This window comes from Girardinichthys multiradiatus, chromosome 2 (genome assembly GCF_021462225.1).
Source record: "Girardinichthys multiradiatus isolate DD_20200921_A chromosome 2, DD_fGirMul_XY1, whole genome shotgun sequence".
NCBI classification, from domain to species: domain Eukaryota; kingdom Metazoa; phylum Chordata; class Actinopteri; order Cyprinodontiformes; family Goodeidae; genus Girardinichthys; species Girardinichthys multiradiatus.
In genome coordinates, this window is record NC_061795.1 from 7,272,889 (window position 1) to 7,294,097 (window position 21,209).

General features: G+C 40.9%; 1 protein-coding gene across 1 annotated transcript; it reads left to right on the plus strand.

Moving 5' to 3' along the window:
* The first annotated feature begins 215 nt into the window (after window positions 1–215).
* Window positions 216–2,435, plus strand: kbtbd13b (kelch repeat and BTB domain containing 13b). Its single transcript, XM_047351592.1, has one exon. The coding sequence runs from the start codon at window positions 306–308 to the stop codon at window positions 1,749–1,751; it is 1,446 nt and encodes a 481-aa protein (XP_047207548.1). The 5' UTR covers window positions 216–305; the 3' UTR covers window positions 1,752–2,435.
* Window positions 2,436–21,209: the final 18,774 nt, after the last annotated feature.

Here is a 21,209-nt window from a genome sequence, read left to right on the forward strand (position 1 = left end):
GGGTAAATACTTTTTCACAGCACTATAAATAAAACAACACAACACACTTTTGCAACAGAAATGATCACAACAACTGCTCTTTGTTTCCATGAAGTCAACAGCATGAAACTGACTCCAAGCATTTGCTCTCATCTAAATATAGCTGTTTCTATTTTGAAAGCTGTGAGAAAGAAGGAAGCTCTTCTCAGTGTCAGCCAGCTTCTGGACCTGCAACTTCTCTCTCTCTCTCTTGTCTTCAAACTTTTGAAAATGCTGAAACTCTCATCTCACATTCGTCTCTTGAGTGTCAGTGTGATTGAACAGTGATGTCAGCACACAGCAGTGAATCAGAGAAGAGCAACCACTGTGGCGATGAAGACAGTAGAGGGTATCAGATATGTTCTGCTACTGGTTTCCTTTCAGCCAAGTTAACTATAGTGATTGGAGACACGCACTTTTCAGAAGAGAAGATGTTCCTTGTCCAAAATTGTGACTATTTTCGAGCGCTGTACCGCTCTGGAATGAAGGAGTGCAACCAAGACCAAATTCACCTGCAGTGCCCACGTGCTCGAGGCTTCTTCATTGCCTTGGCAGTCCTGCGGGGCGAGCTGCCAGCTCTGGGTGAGGATGACATTGTTGAGGCCATTGAATGTGCTGCATACCTGCAGGTGACTCCACTCACAAAGTATCTTATTGGCCTCATTGACGCTGACAACTGTTTGCTACTGTACCACACTGCTGCAACATTTGGCCTAATTGATCTTTACCACGCTGCTGCACTCTTTATTCGAGACATGTACGGTGACCTGGAGGCTGAAGTCCAGAAAACCTTACCATCAGAGCTGACCTCTTATATAGAGTCTTTGGCACCCAGTGTTTTTGTGGCTGTAGGGGCCCACGTGACCTGTGGTGTGGATAAAAGCATACACGCTGCATGTAGGACTGTCTGTTACCTTGATGAAACTGTAAATAGCTGGAAAGTTCTAACAGATCTGCCACTAGAGGCCAGCACCTCCATGGCCGGGGTGACTGTTTTAGACAACAAACTCTACATCATTGGTGGAGTTCATGGAGTTCACAAGCAAGCTGTTGAGGCTTGTTTCTGCTACAATGTTGAAAACAGCAGCTGGACCAGGATTGCTCATCCAGTACAACTGCGCTATAATCTAAGCCTTGTGGGTGTAGATGGTTGTCTTTATGCCATAGGAGGAGAATATGAGCGAACCGTGATGTCGTCTGTGGAGATATACAATGTTAAGAGCGGGAAGTGGACATTTGCTGCCCACTTACCTCGGCCAGTGGCGGGGGCGGCTTGCACCAAAACCATGAGCAGGATATTTGTGTGTTTATGGAGGCCAATGGAAACCTCAGAGATTTATGAGTACATCTCAGGGAAAGATGAGTGGCGTCTCGTTACCGTACTGATTCGGCGTCAGAGCTACGGCCACTGCATCGTCGGCCACAGAGACAACCTGTACGTCATGAGAAATGGCCCATCTGATGACTTCCTTCGATGCTTGATGGACTGTTACAACCTGAACTCAGGACAGTGGTCATCTCTGCCTGGACATTTTGCCAACAGCAAAGGTTCACTGTTTACAGCTGTTGTAAAAGGTGATTCTGTGTTTACACTAAATAGAAGCATGACTCTAGAATACAGAATTGAAGGTAAAATCTGGAAGCCCAGGCGACAGATAAAAGGTTTTCCTAGAAGTGGGTCTGTGTGGACTTTCCTGCTCCGATTGCCAGACACTCACATGTTGCAGCACTGACTTTATTTAGGCTTTTAAAAGAGTCTGACTTTGTTTCTTCAGACATGTGCTTCTATAACTGTAAGGACCTTCATATAATTGTCAATTATTTTGGTTAATGATCAAAAACAACAATGTAAGTAATATTTGAATCTGCTGACATCGGTTTAGCAGGTCCTGTTTTCTTAAACTTGCTATAGTTCTTTAATACAGTACTGGCAGTGTTGAGGTTACAGACTATTGGAGGGAAACACATCATACATTACTACATACTGAATCAGCCAAGTCAGACACAACTGATTCTATTGTAAATTCCCCTTGTTTGTGTTTGAGGTTGTTTTGATCAGGTACTTTGTTGGACATTTAAGAGTCCTTTTAATTTTGGTCAGGCACCTTAACGGACTGCTGCATGTTCTAAATTATGTTCTTGTAACACCCTGAAAATATGTTCAGAATGTGATAATGCCTAAGTCATGGTGTATTGATGTCATGGGTCAAGCACTTATTTAATTTAGTAGTGGTCTGAACAGTTTGTTTAGTTTATGTTTAAATATACACTTAAGTTACCTTATTCTATTTCTTTAAGAGCGACATGACGTAGAAAGTTCATGACCAGTTTTGTTGGTTAAAAAAAAAACAAAAAAACTACACACGCTGTACGCTCGAACCGTGGGTTTTGTTCTAATAAAGTTGCACAAAAATGAAGATCTGCGTGGAATCTCCTTAAATTGTTTTAAGGGTGCAACATAAATTTTGGTGTTAAAGTTCTCTTTAATGAGAAGTTTTTTTTTATGAAGAGGATTACTCGGCGGAGCAAGGTGAGCTAAGCAAATATGCTAAGCGGCTAAGCTAAGTAGCAACGCGGCGGTTCCGACGCATAGCCGGAGGAAGAAACAGACATACATCTTTTCAAGTGGTGGATCGAGCAAAGCCAAAGCACCATGAACAGTGAGTGGGAATCTCTACTGGCTGACATTGAGAAAAAGCTTTTGACCTTGTGACGGGACGAGCTAGAGGCCCTAAGCGAAGCATTAGGCCTACAGCTGAGTGAGGAGGCAAAGTCGTCATGTCGGTTAATAAGAAGGCAGATGCTTAGACACCTGGAAAGCGAGGATGTTACGTCTTTGGAGGACAGTGGATTATCAGTACTGTTAACCATTAATGATTTAATAGACGACATGGACAAGAGAACTGGCACAAGCGACTTGGTGGGTGCTACGTCACAGAGCACCGCGGCCGAACCACAAGTGGTCGTTGAGCAACCTCTGCCGGCAGAAACCGGTATTACACCGACAGTTGTACTACCGCAGAGGTTGGGTGGCTCAATGAGCTCTGAAAGGGAGTCATGGCAAGGTAAAGACAAACTGAACTTACACCCTATCTACAGAAAGGACTTTCGGATTATTGGACAAATCGGTGATGTTGGACAAAAGGATAAACTGAACTTTACAAGCCTTGAAAGACAAATTGAACGTGGACTAAAAAAAGGATATGATGAGGATGAAATTGTTGAAGCAGTGATCCAAGCCATTGTACCTGATGTGAAATAAAAAAGTTATCTAGAGAATAGAACAGAACTATCCTTAAACTCTCTCAGGCAAATGCTTAGGACACACTTCATAGAGAAAGATGCAACAGAACTCTATCATGCCTTGACACGTGCAGTGCAAGATCCCAAAGAAACTCCTGTTCAGTTTCTCATACGCACAATGGACCTTAGGCAAAAAGCAATGGCTGCATCTGACAGCCATCTGAAATACAATCCTGAGCTGGTGCAGACACAGTTTTTGCAGACTATTCTGACTGGGTTGCAGGATGATGCGGTGAGGATGGACATTAAACCTTACCTACAGGATATATCTGTAGAGGACGAAATACTACTGGAAAAAATGAGTGCAGCCTATAGTGTTGAACTTGAAAGAAGGAGTAAATTGTCAACCAGACAAAAGAACATTAAAGTGGCTTCAGTTCAGAAAGGCGACGACTGTAAACATGAAAATAATGAGAGCTCAAAAAGAAACAAAAACCAGACAGTAAAGTCAAATCCTATTGTGGAAAAGCTGGAAACCAATAACAAAGTTATTTGTGATGCCATCCAAAATCTTTCCGCACAAGTCGCTAATCTGACTCAGACGAAAGTGAAAACTGATGACAAAGACATAAAACGCAAGCAATACTATACAAGCGTTGCGAGAAGGAGCCCGAGAAAATGTCGTCAATGTGAACAGTTAAACCCAGAAGGAAAATGCACACATTGCTACAAGTGTGGAAGCGGCGAACATTGGGCTATTGGTTGTCAAAAAAAAAAGACGCAACAGTGAATGTCAATAAAATTGAAGTCCATACTATAAATTATATTGACAATGTTGTTCCACAAAAGGAAGTGCCCATGTCAAAAAAACAAGAAAAGACAGCAAAACTAATAGAACGCAAAAGCCTTGTCCAGCGCAACATTGGAGGTGTTCCTGTCACAGCCCTCTGGGATACAGGATCACAAGTATCAATTGTGGATTTAAACTGGAGAAGAGAACATCTACCGGACGCCGAGGTTCGATCAGTGGAAGAGCTTCTTGATGAGGGTATGTTAGATGTTAGATGTTAGATCCGCAGCAAATGGGACTGAGATACCTTATGAGGGTTCGGTGGGAGTTCAGCCTTACAGAGGACAGAGACAGTGAGCTGTTAGTGCCATTTCTTGTAAGCTCTCAGCCAATCACCAAGCCAATAGTGGGGTTCAATGTCATAGAGGAGCTCGCCAAGATTAACATATCAGCAAATAGAACGCTCTCCCACAAATTTCTATGTAGTTTTGGATCAGCATTAGATGTAAGTCACAAAAAGGCAAAAGCAGTGTTTTCTGTGTTAAGTAGAGACAAAGCTATGTGGGAAAATCAAATAGTAAGGCTAGGGAGACACGATGTTATTATCCCAAAACGTCAAATGTTCAAAGTGATCAGTGGGAAAGTCAGAAAGAATGTGCTAAAAGGACAATACGCAATATTAGAACCAAATGAAAACACACCATGGCCAGAAGGAGTACAAATACAACAGCAACTAATACACCTTCCAGACAATGAGGGAGCCACGATTTCAGTCGTAGTTGAAAACAACACAGACAATGAGATGAGACTACAAAACAGGACAATACTTGGCTCATTATACACTGTGGATAAAATACAAGAGGCAAAAGAAGTCACAAAGAGTCCACAAAGTGAAAATAGACATTCACATACCAAAGATATGAAAGTGACGCCAGAAAAAGAAGGGAAACCTTATAACCAAACATGGGATCCACCAGTTGATATTTCACACCTAACAACAGAACAACAAGACAAAGTGAGAAAGATGCTAAGGGAGGAAAGTGATGTTTTTGCACAAAATGAGTGGGATACAGGGTGCATACCCGACCTGCAGAAGAAAATACATCTCAAAGACAGTGTTCCAGTGACAAAAACATACAATTCAATCCCTCGACATTTATACCAAGAAGTGAAAAAACACATTCAAGATTTACTCAGTAGAGGATGGATACAGGAGTCAACTTCTTCGTACTCATCACCAATAGTAATAGTGAGAAAAAAAGATTCTACCATTTGACTCTGTGTGGACTATAGGCAATTAAATGAAAAGACACACCCTGACAGACATCCGATTCCAAGGATACAAGAAATCCTGGAAAATCTTGGTGGAAACTCCTGGTTCACAGTTTTAGATCAAGGCAAAGCCTACCATCAGGGTTTTATTAGTCCGGAGAGCCGAGCATGCGCTGCCTTCATCACGCCATGGGGCCTTTATGAATGGCTGAGGATACCCTTTGGACTAACAAATGCCCCAGCTGCCTTCCAGAGGTATATGGAAAGTTGCCTTGGGGTTCTCAGGGATGAAGTGTGCGTGCCTTACCTTGATGACGTTTTAGTTTTTAGCCAAGACTTTGACCAACATGTGGAGAATGTGAGAAAAGTCTTGCAAAGACAGAGGGAGTGTGGAATCAAACTCAGAGCAAATAAATGTGATTTCTTTAAAAGGGAAGTATGCTATGTTGGTCGAGTCATTTCAAAGGATGGATATTGGATGAACCCAAAAGAAGTGGAAGCTGTTCAAGCTCTGAAAAAGTCAAACCCCAAAACAGTCAGAGAAGTAAGATCCCTTGTAGGCTTTTTAGGCTACTACCGATCATTTATTGTTGACTTCTCGAGGATTGCCAAACCACTTTATGACTTGTTAGCACACCCAAAGACAAGGAACAAGTCATCAAAAAAAAATTCTTCACAGTTGCCATCCTCTCAATCTGTGGAATGGACAGCATCACAACAGCAGGCGGTGGAGAGTCTTGTGGATGCTTTATCAGATCCACCCAGACCTCGAAAAACCATTTGTGTTACAAGTGGATGTGTCAGAGGGGGGTCTTGGGGCTGTCTTGTATCAACGGCAGGAGGGTTCGGCTACGGTTCACGGACACTCACTCCAGCTGAAAAAAATTACAAACTTCACTCCGGGAAGCTTGAGTTCTTAGCTCTGAAGTGGGCTGTCACTGAGCGATTTCGAGATTACCTCCTGAATGCACCCCATTTTACAGTATACAGCGATAACAACCCCTTGACATATGTGATGAAGAGCGCTAAACTGAATGCGGTGGGACATCGCTGGGTCTCAGAACTAGCGGATTTTCACTTCACTCTGAAGTACAGGCCTGGTAAAGTCAACCGAGACACCAACTTCCTATCCCTCAAACCAACAGAAATGGACAAAATAATGTCAGCATGTACAGAGGAATACACGTCAAATGACATAACAGCACTACAACAAGGACTCAAAGCAGATCGCAGGGGCGATACTAACTGGATTTCAGCTATCACCTGTAATGCAGATGTACTGTCACAGCTAACTGTTCCATATGCAAACCCGGTGGAGCCGGTGGCAGCTAAAGATATTCAAATTGCCCAACAAGAGGATCATGTGATACAAAGAGTGAGTGCATTAAAACAAACAAATGAAAGGCTTAAATATAGGGACAAAATAAGGGAACAAACTGAGGTTGAACGACTTCTGAGGGAGTGGCCTCATCTTTACCTGGATGAACATGGAGTTCTACGTCGAAAAACAAAAATCAGAAACCAGCTTGTAGTTCCTGCTAAGCTCAAGCCATTGATCTATCAGCAGCTACATGAGGAAATGGGTCATTTGGGAGTGGACAGAATGATCGCGTTGGCCCGAGAGAGATTTTTTGGCCACAAATGCGGGAAGAGATTGAACATTATGTCACAAGAGTTTGTCGCTGCTTCAAACAAAAGAAACCCAACCGGAAAACTAAAACTCAGCTACAAACGATTACAACCTCCACACCTTTTGAACTGATTTCAATCGATTATTTGCATCTCGAGAGAAGCAATGGTGGAGTAGAGTATATTCTTGTGATAGTGGATCACTTCACCAAGTTTGCACAGGCTTATGCAACACCTAATAAGTCTGGAAAAACAGCCGCACGCAAAATATTTGATGACTTTATCCCCAGATTCGGATACCCTGCTAGGATCCATCATGATCAGGGAAAGGAATTTGAGAATGAGCTGTTCAGGAAGCTGCAAAGTTACAGTGGGATACATCCGTCGAGGACAACGCCGTACCATCCATAGTCTAACCCAGCCGAACATTTCAACCGAACGTTGTTGGGCATGCTCAGAACATTGGAGGAGACACAGAAACCTAACTATCTGAATAAAATAGTGCATGCATACAACTCAACAGTGCATGAATCAACTGGCTTTTCACCCTTTTTCCTATTATTTGGAAGGGAACCAATCCTACCCATTGATATATTGTTCCCGAAAGGACAAGAGGAGCCACGGTCTCACAAAAACTATGCAGATAGATGGTTGAGATCGATGCAGGAAGCTTACAGTATTGTGAAAGGAAACATGAAAAAAGCAAGCAAAAGAGGACAAAAGTATTACAACAGGAAAGCCTGGAGTTCAGAGCTTCAGCCTGGAGACCAAGTACTTGTTCAAAATCTATCTGAAAGAGGAGGGCCTGGGAAAATACGTGCATAATGGGAAAACAAAGTACACATTGTAAAAGAGAGGAGAGGACAAAACAGCCCAGTTTATGTGCTGACACCACTGGATGGAGAAGGGAGGGAAAGAGTTCTTCATAGGAATGTCCTACTACCCTGTCCTTATCTTACTCATGGATTGAACACTGGGGATCCAAAGAAAAAATGCATCCAGAACAAACCAGCAAACAGACAATCATGACGAACTAGGGACAGGGTACATGAGGATTCTGACGGTTATACAGGTCCTTCTCAAAATATTAGCATATTGTGATAAAGTTCATTATTTTCCATAATGTAATGATGAAAATTTAACATTCATATATTTTAGATTCATTGCACACTAACTGAAATATTTCAGGTCTTTTATTGTCTTAATACGGATGATTTTGGCATACAGCTCATGAAAACCCAAAATTCCTATCTCACAAAATTAGCATATCATTAAAAGGGTCTCTAAACGAGCTATGAACCTAATCATCTGAATCAACGAGTTAACTCTAAACACCTGTAAAAGATTCCTGAGGCCTTTAAAACTCCCAGCCTGGTTCATCACTCAAAACCCCAATCATGGGTAAGACTGCCAACCTGACTGCTGTCCAGAAGGCCACTATTGACACCCTCAAGCAAGAAGGTAAGACACAGAAAGAAATTTCTGAACGAATAGGCTGTTCCCAGAGTGCTATATCAAGGCACCTCAGTGGGAAGTCTGTGGGAAGGAAAAAGTGTGGCAGAAAACGCTGCACAACGAGAAGAGGTGACCGGACCCTGAGGAAGATTGTGGAGAAGGGCCGATTCCAGACCTTGGGGGACCTGCGGAAGCAGTGGACTGAGTCTGGAGTAGAAACATCCAGAGCCACCGTGCACAGGCGTGTGCAGGAAATGGGCTACAGGTGCCGCATTCCCCAGGTCAAGTCACTTTTGAACCAGAAACAGCGGCAGAAGCGTCTGACCTAGGCTACAGAGAAGCAGCACTGGACTGTTGCTCAGTGGTCCAAAGTACTTTTTTGTGGATGAAAGCAAATTCTGCATGTCATTCGGAAATCAAGGTGCCACAGTCTGGAGGAAGACTGGGGAGAAGGAAATGCCAAAATGCCAGAAGTCCAGTGTCAAGTACCCACAGTAAGTGATGGTCTGGGGTGCCGTGTCAGCTGCTGGTGTTGGTCCACTGTGTTTTATCAAGGGCAGGGTCAATGCAGCTAGCTATCAGGAGATTTTGGAGCACTTCATGCTTCCATCTGCTGAAAAGCTTTATGGAGATGAAGATTTCATTTTTCAGCACGACCTGGCACCTGCTCACAGTGCCAAAACCACTGGTAAATGGTTTACTGACCATGGTATCACTGTGCTCAATTGGCCTGCCAACTCTCCTGACCTGAACCCCATAGAGAATCTGTGGGATATTGTGAAGAGAACGTTGAGAGACTCAAGACCCAACACTCTGGATGAGCTAAAGGCCGCTATCAAAGCATCCTGGGCCTCCATAAGACCTCAGCAGTGCCACAGGCTGATTGCCTCCATGCCACGCCGCATTGAAGCAGTCATTTCTGCCAAAGGATTCCCGACTAAGTATTGAGTGCATAACTGTACATGATTATTTGAAGGTTGACGTTTTTTGTATTAAAAACACTTTTCTTTCATTGGTCGGATGAAATATGCTAATTTTGTGAGATAGGAATTTTGGGTTTTCATGAGCTGTATGCCAAAATCATCCGTATTAAGACAATAAAAGACCTGAAATATTTCAGTTAGTGTGCAATGAATCTAAAATATATGAATGTTAAATTTTCATCATGACATTATGGAAAATAATGAACTTTATCACAATATGCTAATATTTTGAGAAGGACCTGTAGTGAGGATGAATATTCTGTCTATGTTGCTCGTCAGGGAGGCGATCCCTGCCTCAACCCTCAGGCCCCAGTTTTTCAGTCCAGATCAAGCCGACCGGTGGAGGATACACAAACTAGGGGACTTGGACAGAAACAAAATCAGTTACAGGATGGAAGTGGTTTCGCTGAGGTCGATAGTCAAGTATGTGAGGGAGATGAGGGAGGAAACATACAGGACCAAGATATAGACCAAGATCCAGACATGGATACTGAGGGTCAGACGTCGAAATGCCTGAGGAGGATGCGAATGAGTCTTCAGAGAGTGATCAGGAGGTGGAACGAGAGCGATGCTCCTCAAGGACACATCAACCAAAACCCATCTTCACCTATGATGAGTTAGGGAAACCTAGTTTCATATTTTTGCAGAAATAGGGAAAAAGTTTCGCATGGAAGTTAAAGTTAATTGTAAATGTTTCATTATTCATTTGGTGCAAATATTAATTTATGTGTAATAGTCATTTTGCAGAGATGTATTTCTGGTGACTAAAGCTACACTTACAAGTCAGTGGTGTATTTATAGAAGGAAGTGTGCGTTCTGAAAGGTAACGTCAAAGTAGTCTGTAAGAAGTTGTACTACATTTAATGGCATGTTAAATGTGGATACATTTAATAAGGTGGAATGGCAGTTTTAGCCATATGTAACTTAATGGACTTGGGAGGCCTACCAATGTACCAAAAACTTAAGTTAATACACTGAAGCAGGAATATTAGTAAAATTAACTTTTTCTGTATACATGCAATTGTAGTCATTTGATGTGTAGTATTGGTTATTACTCTGAAAGAGCACCATCTAGCTGAATATGACCAGAATGAGTGTGCTAGGAGTTATTGGTAAAGATATATTTCTTTAAGTTCCAAAGTATAAAATGTTCTACAAACATTTTATTATTTTAGTGGGGGAGGATGTAACACCCTGAAAATATGTTCAGAATGTGATAATGCCTAAGTCATGGTGTATTGATGTCATGGGTCAAGCACTTATTTAATTTAGTAGTGGTCTGAACAGTTTGTTTAGTTTATGTTTAAATATACACTTAAGTTACCTTATTCTATTTCTTTAAGAGCGACATGACGTAGAAAGTTCATGACCAGTTTTGTTTGTTAAAAAAAAAAAAAAAAATGAAGATCTGCGTGGAATCTCTTTAAGTTGTTTTAAGGGTGCAACATTCTACACCAAGGGGGGAGGGTCTTCTATTTACACAGCAATTTCTGTCATCATTTAGATAGAATCCATTCTTGAGGAGAGTAAGTGTTTAACTACTAATTATTTGTGTTTTATTTAATGGCTGGAGTTAGATACAATTTTACATGAACTACATTGTGGTGTGTTAGTTCCTTAGCTTTCTAAATGTGTTTTTATCATTGCTTAGAAGTTCATGTTCAAGGTTATTAAGTGTTAGGTATTATTCAATCAACTCAGAGGTAAGAACGATACAGTCAGAGTTACTTGCAGCAAGGGTAGCCCACTTTGCAGTGCAACTACAAAGTTTTGACACCCTATCTCTTTATTTATATACACAATTCAACAGACAGTTCAGACAGGGTGTATGTGTGTAAGACAGAAAGGAGGTTGGTTCTCACAGAGATAACAATAATTCACACACACAGGGAGGAAGGCATAGTGCAGGTGCCTTGCAACACAAAGTTTTTACATGAGTGATAACAAGTTTTTGCACCCATCCAACAGTCCCTCCTTTTATCACAAGTAAAAACATTTAATATAAAAACGAATAAGACAAATACTCTGTATGAGCAGAAACCCACGGACGGTAAACAGATTATATTTTGTGGGAAATACTCATACGGTCCCTCGGCAACCATTAAAAGTTAAATGTTGATTAATACTTGAAATCATAAAAATAAAAGAATGATACTTGAAATCATAAAAATAAAAGAATAATACTTAATGAAAACAGTGAAACATAATAAAGGAATTTAAAAATCTGCCCTGTTTATGTCATCATTGTACTTTTTCTCATTTCACTTAAGCAACAACTTCTTTCGATTTTCTGCTGTAAGGTCATTTTATGAAATACAATGTATGAGTACACTCAGGCTTTTGATGTGATTTATTTACAAACATGTCATCATAATCGTCCCCTTCATTTTCGTGCATTTCTTCCTGGTTCAGTGTTGCATATGCCACCGTGATTGACTGAGTTACTATTCTTTGTACCATGCATTTGCAACATGGGATAATACATATTGACAGGAGACACAGAAGGCCCATGCATGCTATTACTGCAACTAAGAGAACCTTAAACAGATTTATCCATCCCCCTCCCTGTGAGCATCCAATCGAACCAAGAAGAGTTAGGATCTGGGTGGTCATGTGCCATGACATTTTGCAGATTCCGTAGGTTGTTTAATGTTCCCGTTATGTTTGCAGAGTATATTATCTGGAATATATGTGCAACAGGTGTTATTCAATAGAACACAAACGCCCCCCGTTGATGCTGTTAGAATATCCAAAGCCATGCGGTTCTGAATTATCATGGCTCGCATAGTGCTCATTTCTGTGTTTTGACCCTCTTCTACTATTATGGAGTTATTTAGAAACAATCCAAATCGATAACTTAAAGTTTCCACGCGCAGCATTAATTTGCCCACACCTAACCAGGGTAAGAGAGATAATAATGTTTTATCACCTTTAGACCAAAGTTTAAATTCATCTGGGACATTTGTTCCCCAAATGGGGTCATGTGGTTTAACATCTATTTCCCTTTTTGACCTCCTATGTGGTATAACTATAGTCTGCTTACTAAGTACCACAGTGTGATCTGATGTGAAAACTGGGGCACATACACCATACCAACTGGGTGGAAGTACATAATAAGCATTATTACCACACAACCATGCCACCCCTTCTATCCAGTATGTGCCTTTTCCGGGATTATTCCTGTAAGTGTAGAAGTAGTTACATTTCGTAGTATTCCCTACAAAATGAGTATGATTCCCTGTAATATTTTGTCTTATGCAGTGTAGATGGTTTCTGGGGTCTGTAACATATGCTTTGAATGGTTCTGATTTCCCTGTAATGTTGAGAGGTTGCCATTGTTTTCTGTCGCAAGTGCAGTTTTCTGGGTCACAACTATAATTTAATCTCTGGTTACTGAAAGATTGGTCTGGCATAAGAAATAACTTTTTATTTGTATATCCTATCAGGCCCATTGATATGGCGCAACTTGTCTCGGTGAGGTTCATAGCTTTGACATATATGGTGGGGCCTTGGGAATGCACGGGCATTATAGAACACACATAACAATCAGTTTTATTTTGAGTTTTAGCTGTGTCATACACATAACGATACCAGTAATTTTGCAGAAATGGGTGTGTGTCATGTCCTTCCGTCAGTGGTCTGAGATGGGTCCCGTCTGATGTCCATCTCTTCTGGTTCGGTATCACCTCCTGTGGATCCTGCTTTAGATAGAGAAAGAGTCCTGCTACCAGAATTAAGCTCAGGCTTATCAGTCCTGTCCACATGTTACAGAGAGCCATTTTATAATTGGGCGCAGATCAGCTGTTTTCTTCACCGGTTTGAGACGCTGGGCCATATGGGTCCTCCAACTCCTTTGAACCCGGACTTCCTTCTGCTTACCCCGTCGGTTGATCTGGCTCCTGTAACGGCAAAACTGGCTTACAGTGGCTTTTATGGATCCAGGAAGGCCTCTCTGCTATTTTCAGAGCTGTGGGCGTTGTCAGGAGCACTGGAAACTGCCTTTTCCACCAAGGAGTGCTCCAATCCTTCCGGTGGAGTGTCTTAATCAGGACCAGGTCTCCAGGCCTCAGGTCGTTCTGTGGGATAGGAGCAGAGATTATCGGCAGACCATTGGACATTTGTTCTTCTTTTGTCTGCAACATTTTATTCATCCACTCAGCTAATGAAGTTTCCTGTTGTGCTTTCTCTATTTCATTCATGTCAGAGGGCAGAGAAAACGGTCCGCCATGTACTATTTCTTTGAGAATACAAATTTATATCAGCAACTTGGTGTCACGTGATCTCAGGCTCAGAATATAGTGGGTGGAGTTATACAATGATGTACAGTAGGTGGCAAATGGAGTAAGACCAGTTTGATTTGGAGTTATTCTCATCCATAATTTAACCAGGGATAGGCATTCGGGCCATGGCCTCCCTGTTTCTTCCATTGTTTTCCTTAATCTTTAACTGAAACCCTAATGCTTTAGAACTTAGTTCTATTAATTTATTTACAAAATGAGTTCCATTATCTGACCTTATAATCTGTGGGATACCATATGTGGGGAAGAAATGTGTCACTAGGTTCATCTATTACAACTAGGCAATATTTCTTCCCCCGTGTTTGCAACAAATTATGCATGATCTGCAAAAATTCTTTGCATAGTCAGAAAAATTTATAGTGTAGAATTAATGCTTTACCAGATGTGACATATTCCCCCCTTGACACGTGGGTCTTCCCAATGTGTCACTGTAGCCACTGTGTTGTATACATTTTTTGGGAGGATTGGTTTATCTTCTATCTGATAGATGTCATCTTTTTTCTGTGCTCCTCTCTTTAGCCAGGCCTTTATTTCTGTCTCGGGTGCTGACTGTTGGGCGTCTTTCAGCACGTCTGTGTCTATAAATAGCAGATCTGACATTTTCTCTTTAATAGGTTGAAATGAGTTAGTTCTGTCCCTGATGATGTTTTAAAACCTCTATTTTGCCAAATCTTAGCATGGTAATGTACTGATCCGAAAACGTATTGGCTGTCTGTGTATATAGTAAGTATTTGTCCCTCATGTAATTCACATGCTCTTACTACAGCATATAATTCTGCTGTTTGGGCTGAGCATGTATTGGGTAGAGATTTAGCTTCTATTATCCTATCGGTGGTTGTTACTGCATAACCAACTCTATTCTTTCCATATTCATCTTTAGATGCTGAGCCATCTACAAACACAACACATGAATCTGGTATAACGGTTTGAGAAATGTCTTGTCTGGGTTTGGTGTCTTCTTCAACTTTTGCTTTATAAGAATGTGGTTTTCCATCTTCTGCAGTAGGTATTAGAGTACTTGGATTTAAAGGGCACATCTTTTTAGAGTTATGTTTGGCTGTGATAATAATAGCAATGTCAGTGTGATATGCCTTGCATGTAGCGTCAGGTGCTTCTCTTACTATTCCTGACTTCAACATATCTTGTATTACTGACTTAATACCTTCTTCAGCTTCTGGCTTGAAGGGGTATTGGCGGACTAATGGCCTTTCTTCAGATATCAGTTTTAACCTTGTATGGTGGGAACCCCTTTATAAGCCCTACATCAGTTGATGATTGGGACCACAGTTCAGGTGGGACAGCAGCTAGGGCAAGATGCATGTTGCTCTCTTTGCTCTCAGCTAAGCCCTGTATTTGTCCCTCTGCCTCATCTAAATGTGTCCTTGGATGGACTTTGACTGTCCACGCCAGAATGAGCTTCCAGATTCCTGTATTAGGATCTACCTTTGACAGTGTCAGTGCTGTTCCTGCAGAGGTTTAAAGCCTCTGTTTTTCCAAATTCTTATTATTCTTTTTTACCATATTTTATATGTCCTTACTACATTTAAAAATGAGATCAATATTTTTGGTAATTGCTATTATTTTAAATAATGCTTGGTTTAGTTCTTATTAAAAATAAAAAATAAAAGCTCACTCACCGATGAACACAAAAAATGAAGGGCATATTATATCTTATAATCTTAGTTTATCTTACCCAGTTTTATAGATACAACATACAGTTTCAGTCAGCTTTATATTTAGTTCAAGTAACTAAAGTTTGTTTCAATTAACTCAAGTTTTCTCTATTTCAGTCCAGTCCAGTAATTCTGTTAAGGTTCATTTAATCTTGTGTTAAGTTCGAGTGTAATTCGATCATTTTGGAACCTGACTGGAAAAAGTCTAAACGTCTGTTAAAATCTTTTTGTTTTACCATAGAGAACTGACCTAATATTATTATGGTAATGTTGAGGACTCTAATTTTTACATAACATGAAACAGACATTTATTTCACAAAAACAGAAAGTCAAACACAGACATTTGGCCACATGAAAGTTTAAATACCCTGTTTGTAAAAGAATTGTGAAAAATTGAAGATGGATCTATGAACTTTCTTATGGTTATCAGTATTTTCAATACAGGTAGAACCTGTGCTATCTTTATATGATTTTTCGAAAAAGATTCTGGAAACCTTATTAAGATATAAATTTGGCAATGATCATCAGAACATCAGACCTTTATTGGCGCTTTTAAAGTCCCTCAAAGATGCATTACGATGAAATCAGTCATTCCCATTCACACACATTCACACACTACTTACTTATTTCTCTGTCAGAGTAATTTTATTTGCAAAAATTTGAACATAATTTGACTTCTATTATTCTTAAAATGCACATCGTTTCCTCATAACCCCTTTTGTTTCCACAAGGTCTGTTTTGAACGCTTCAATTCTTTTTTTTTTATTCACCAAGAATCAATAAGGTGGTCTTAGTGGGTCCACCTTAAAGGTGTTATCTGTTGGGTGTCATGTTATCATTGTCAGGTCAGTGAGGTTCATAAGTCAGTCAGAACCTTGGTCATTTGGTCTGTGCACATAATGTTTCATAGATCCAGCCTATGATTAGTCAGCAAAACTTCCACCTATAGGAGAAAAATTGATTGTTAATGAATGAGCTGCATTTCCTAGGAACACTGTCTTCCTCCTGGATGAGCATCACCTGTTGAAAAACTTTCATCATTGTTTGTTTCACATATTCACTCACATCTTTATATTATACCAGTAGGTGAAGTTGTTAGTATCTCATGTAGACTGACATATACTGTTGCATTTGGAGAAGATCTCAGATTAAATAAACATAGTTAGAGCTTCAATCCAAGTTCATTTTGTGTCTGCAGACTTTAGCCAATTTTTCTTTTTTTTTATACATAAAGAGCAAAATTCAAAACATTTTCAAAAGGCAGATTGTGGCAGAATGTAAACAAAACTGCTTATTGATTGACAAAATAACATTCAAGCACACAATCACCATATTAAAAGGCTCTACTTCTAGAGAATCACTAAACTTCTGGGGTCCGGTTTTGGCCCGCGGACCTTGAGTTTGACACATGCAGAGGTAGAGTTACAATTTTTGTTTTTCAGACCTTTCAGCAGAGACAGGCTTCTGCTGTTTGCTGAAGTTGAATCTTTGTTTTCAGGCAGCTGCATCTCTTTGTGAAGGTCGTTTCACAGAGCTGAAATTTAACTTCTCTCAAAGAGGAAAAATCAAGAATGCACACAATCTGAGCCAAATATGGAATTATTTCCCTGTAAAATGAATCTTTTGCATTTTATCATGATATTGTTGGTAGTATAACACCATAGAATGATTTTTAAAGCACCTGTTTCTCACTAATGCTTGCCTACAAAATCTTTTACTCTCAGATTACTTCTTTAACAACATTCTGTTCTCTCTTCTCTAGTCATTGTTCACTGGGTTGTCCAGTTGGACAGTTTCCATGTTGTCCACATTGTCACCTCCTCTTTTAACTCCCTTTACCACGTCCTCTAAAACCACTTCTTAGTCTTTATAATTTGGGGCTACCTTGGTATTCTAAACTGGGATGGGTGGCGGTCCGCCCCCCTTATTTGTTTTCAGTTAAGCTGAAAGTTTTTTTCTGTGCTTTTCTTAAGGCATCAGTATTATGGCTATGTCAGTTAAAGGCTGCTCTTATTGTTTTTTTTTTATTCATCTTTTTGTTTTAATCTGTTTATCAACTGTGAGCACTCAGGGACTGAAAAGTCCCCTTTGAAATTATAACCTGGCAAGGTTTTTTATTGTCTCTTGAATCTTTTGAATGCATAATCTCCAGTTTAAGATCCCCGTGTAGTTTTAGGATTTCAGTGATAATTAAGTTACCTGAAAATCCTTATTTTTATGCCATCGTGTACATATTTCTGTTAAATCAGAGCTTTTACTCTGTCCCTTCCCCATTGTTCTTTGTTATTTTTCTCTTTTTAGTTTTAATTATTTCTAATTTTAGATCCCCTTGTAATTTTAAGACATTCTTTGTATCTAATTTGCCCAAAAACCCATGTTTTTTATTTTTTATTCCATCTATGACAGATCATACCTGCTCCTTTTACATAGTTCTCCATAAACTTTACCTCCCCTTCTAAGTCAATTGGTTTACTTTGTTTCTTCCCCATTATGTTTTATGTTAGTTTAATCATAGTATGAATGTCCCAGATAAAAGGTCACTGGCATGAGACTTTAAGTAGAGGACATTAACACGGCCTTCTACTGCGACTAATTCGCAGCGGTGTTAATTTTCAGGAATGAAATCCGACCTGAATCTCCAAAGTCACCAGTACGTAGTTCTAATCTGGGCAAAAGAAAACACAGGACTAGCAGAATCCTGCTATGATTCTATTAAAATGCTTAGTCCTCCATACACACACAACACAGTCACACAGTTAGTTTCAGGTACCTTGTAATTTTTCTAAGTTAACTTGGTGTTATTTTATGAGCTCAATTTACTCCGTTCTTTTTACTTTTATAGCGCTTATTCTATTCCCTCGCAGGGGAATAACCCTTAGTCGTTTTATTTGGCCCCCTTCTTGGCGGGGCCCTACCTTAATTTGTCACTATTCCTTTCACAGTGGAATAAAACCATACCAATGCACTGTCCTTACCGGCGACGCACTACCAACGACTTTTAAGTACTTTTCTTCTTTTATTTATATAACGCTTACTCTATTCCCTCGCAGGGGAATAATCCTCAGTCGTTTTCTTTAATCCCCTTCACGGCGGGATTGTACCAAATTTGTCACTATTCCTTTCACGGTGGAATAAAACCATCCCAATGCAGCGTCCTTACCGGCGACGCACTACCAACGACTGTTAAGTACTTTTCCTATGAACTGTATTTTAAAACTGTCTCACCTTGGAGTTGACTTCTTGGTGACTCTCTGGACCCTGTGAGAGTCACCCCGCACCAAGGAAGGCGATAACCCACTGGCCAGGTGTGAATTCACACACACCGGGACTTTCAGCCACTCCGGCTAATGGAGGCTGTGCAGCGGTGCTTCGCTCGACGTCAGGCTTCCCCCACGGATCCCAGAGTCACTGTTAAAGCAAAGAGAAATAAGGTTATTGAATGAATCCGGCTACGAAGGACCAATAATTGTTAGGTATTATTTAGTCAACTCAGAGGTAAGAACGATACAGTCAGAGTTACTTGCAGCAAGGGTAGCCCACTTTGCAGTGCAACTACAAAGTTTTGACACCCTATCTCTTTATTTATATACACAATTCAACAGACAGTTCAGACAGGGTGTATGTGTGTGAGACAGAAAGGAGGCTGGTTCTCACAGAGATAACAATAATTCACACACACAGGGAGGAAGGCATAGTGCAGGTGCCTTGCAACACAAAGTTTTTACATGAGTGATAACAAGTTTTTGCACCCATCCAACATTAAGTAATGGTATTAACTATGTGACTGTTAGCTTATTGTGTGTTTTATATACAGAACTATGGGAAATGTTTATCATTTGTTGTCCTCATTCTCTGTTTCATTCTGTGAATAAATCATCATAAACTATCTTCTGTGCCTTCAATCTCTCTGACCAGAGCAGCAGCGGAGTATGAAAAGGTGCAACCTACATCTACACTTAAATCTACAGCCCCATACCTTCAAAACAACTGTATTTATATCGGCTATCAAGATGGCGCCGATGATGGCAGCCTCGGAGCTTCGCTCTCTCTTTCTTTGTGTATTTTGTGTGTTTTTACGTTTTTTCAGAGGAACTTTTCAACATCAGAGAGTCCTCTCTTGGGATTTTTTCGCCATCATCCATCAATCCAAGCTTCACTGAGGTTCTGGCGTGCGGGGCAGCGGCACTTTATGGGATACTGTGCTGAAAGCGTCGCTGGTAAAGCTCTGCCAAAGAGGACTTGCACACCACTGCCTTCAATCCATCTGGGAAATGTCCGCTCTCTAAGTAACAAGATGGACGAGCTGCTTCTTCTCACCTGAAAAAACATGGACCTCCACGGATCAGCGGTTCTCTGCTTTACCGAGACATGGCTGAGTGAAAACATCCCGGACTGGGCACTGCTATTGCTGGGATTCCAGCTGTTCAGAGCGGATCGCAGCGCGGAACTATCTGGGAAGAGGCAAGTAGGCGGAATCTGCTTCAATATAAATGAAGGTTGGTACAGAGACATAAAAGTGCTGGGGAAAACATGTAGTCCTGATCTGGGGGCATTTTATATAAACTGTAATTGTTTTATTCGCCGAGGGAGTTTTCCTCGTTTATAATAATTGGCTCATATTTTCCACCGCATGGTTGCACTTCTGCCGCTGAAAAACATCTCGCTGAGCTGATTACAGACGTGGAGAAAAAATACACGGACTCCTTCATCATAGTATTGGGAAATTTTAACAGCGCAAACCTCTCCGATGAACTCCCCAAATACAGACAGCATATTAAGTGTCCCACCAGAGACAACAACACACTGGACCATTGTTACACAACTTTAAAGGACTCATATCATGCGTTACCAGGGCTGCTCTGGGTTTTTCAGATCATTCTCTTATCCACCTCATCCCAACCTACAGGAAGAAACTAAGAGCTTCCAAACCCACAGTTCACACTGTTAAGAAATGGACTGAGGAATCAAAGCAGACGCTACAGGCCTGCTTTGAATGCACAGACTGGACTGTTTTCGAAACTTCAGCCACTGACTTAAAGCAATTCAATGGCTGACATGTGGTGACATCATACATCAGTTTCTGTGAGGACATGTGTGTGCAGACCAAGACCTTCTGCACCTTTGGGAATAACAAGCCATGGTTTACTCCACATCTCAGGAATCTGCACAGGGATAAGGAAGAAGCTCACAGCAGTGGAGATTGGGCGCGGTACAGGCAGGCCAGGAACAGACTAACAAAGGAGATCAAAGCAGCCAAGAGAAGCTAGAGTGAGAAGCTGAAAAACAGCCTTTCTACTGGTGATGCTTTGGCTGTATGGACCAGTTTGAGAAACCCGACTGCCTATAGGAGCCCCCCTACCCATCCTGAACAGAATCCTCGCCTGGCTAAATGTCTGAATGGCTTCTACTGCAGACATGACAGGAAGCCGTTCACACCCTTCACCATCTCCTCCACATCCCATTCAGGAACAAATTCTTCCCATAAAACAACCAACCCCCTACCTTCAGATCCTCTGTCTGCACTAAAGAGCTCTGAGGAGGATGTAAATATGCTCTTTCAGCGCATGAAAACAAAGAAAGCTGGAGGACCTGATAACGTCTCCCCATCATGCCTGAAAGCCTGTGCAAATCAACTCGCCCCGATCTTCACCCGGATCTTCAACAAGTCACTGGAGATGTGTGAGGTCCACCTCAGTGACAAGGTCTTCAAACGTTGAATGCCATTGAATAAAACTTATAAAGTCCAGATTTTCTCTTGTTGTGAGTCGACTTCTCTCCCACTTTGATAAGAAAATTCCACTACAATTTTAGGGTCACGAACAGGATCTAACGTGCAGAGGAAACCCCA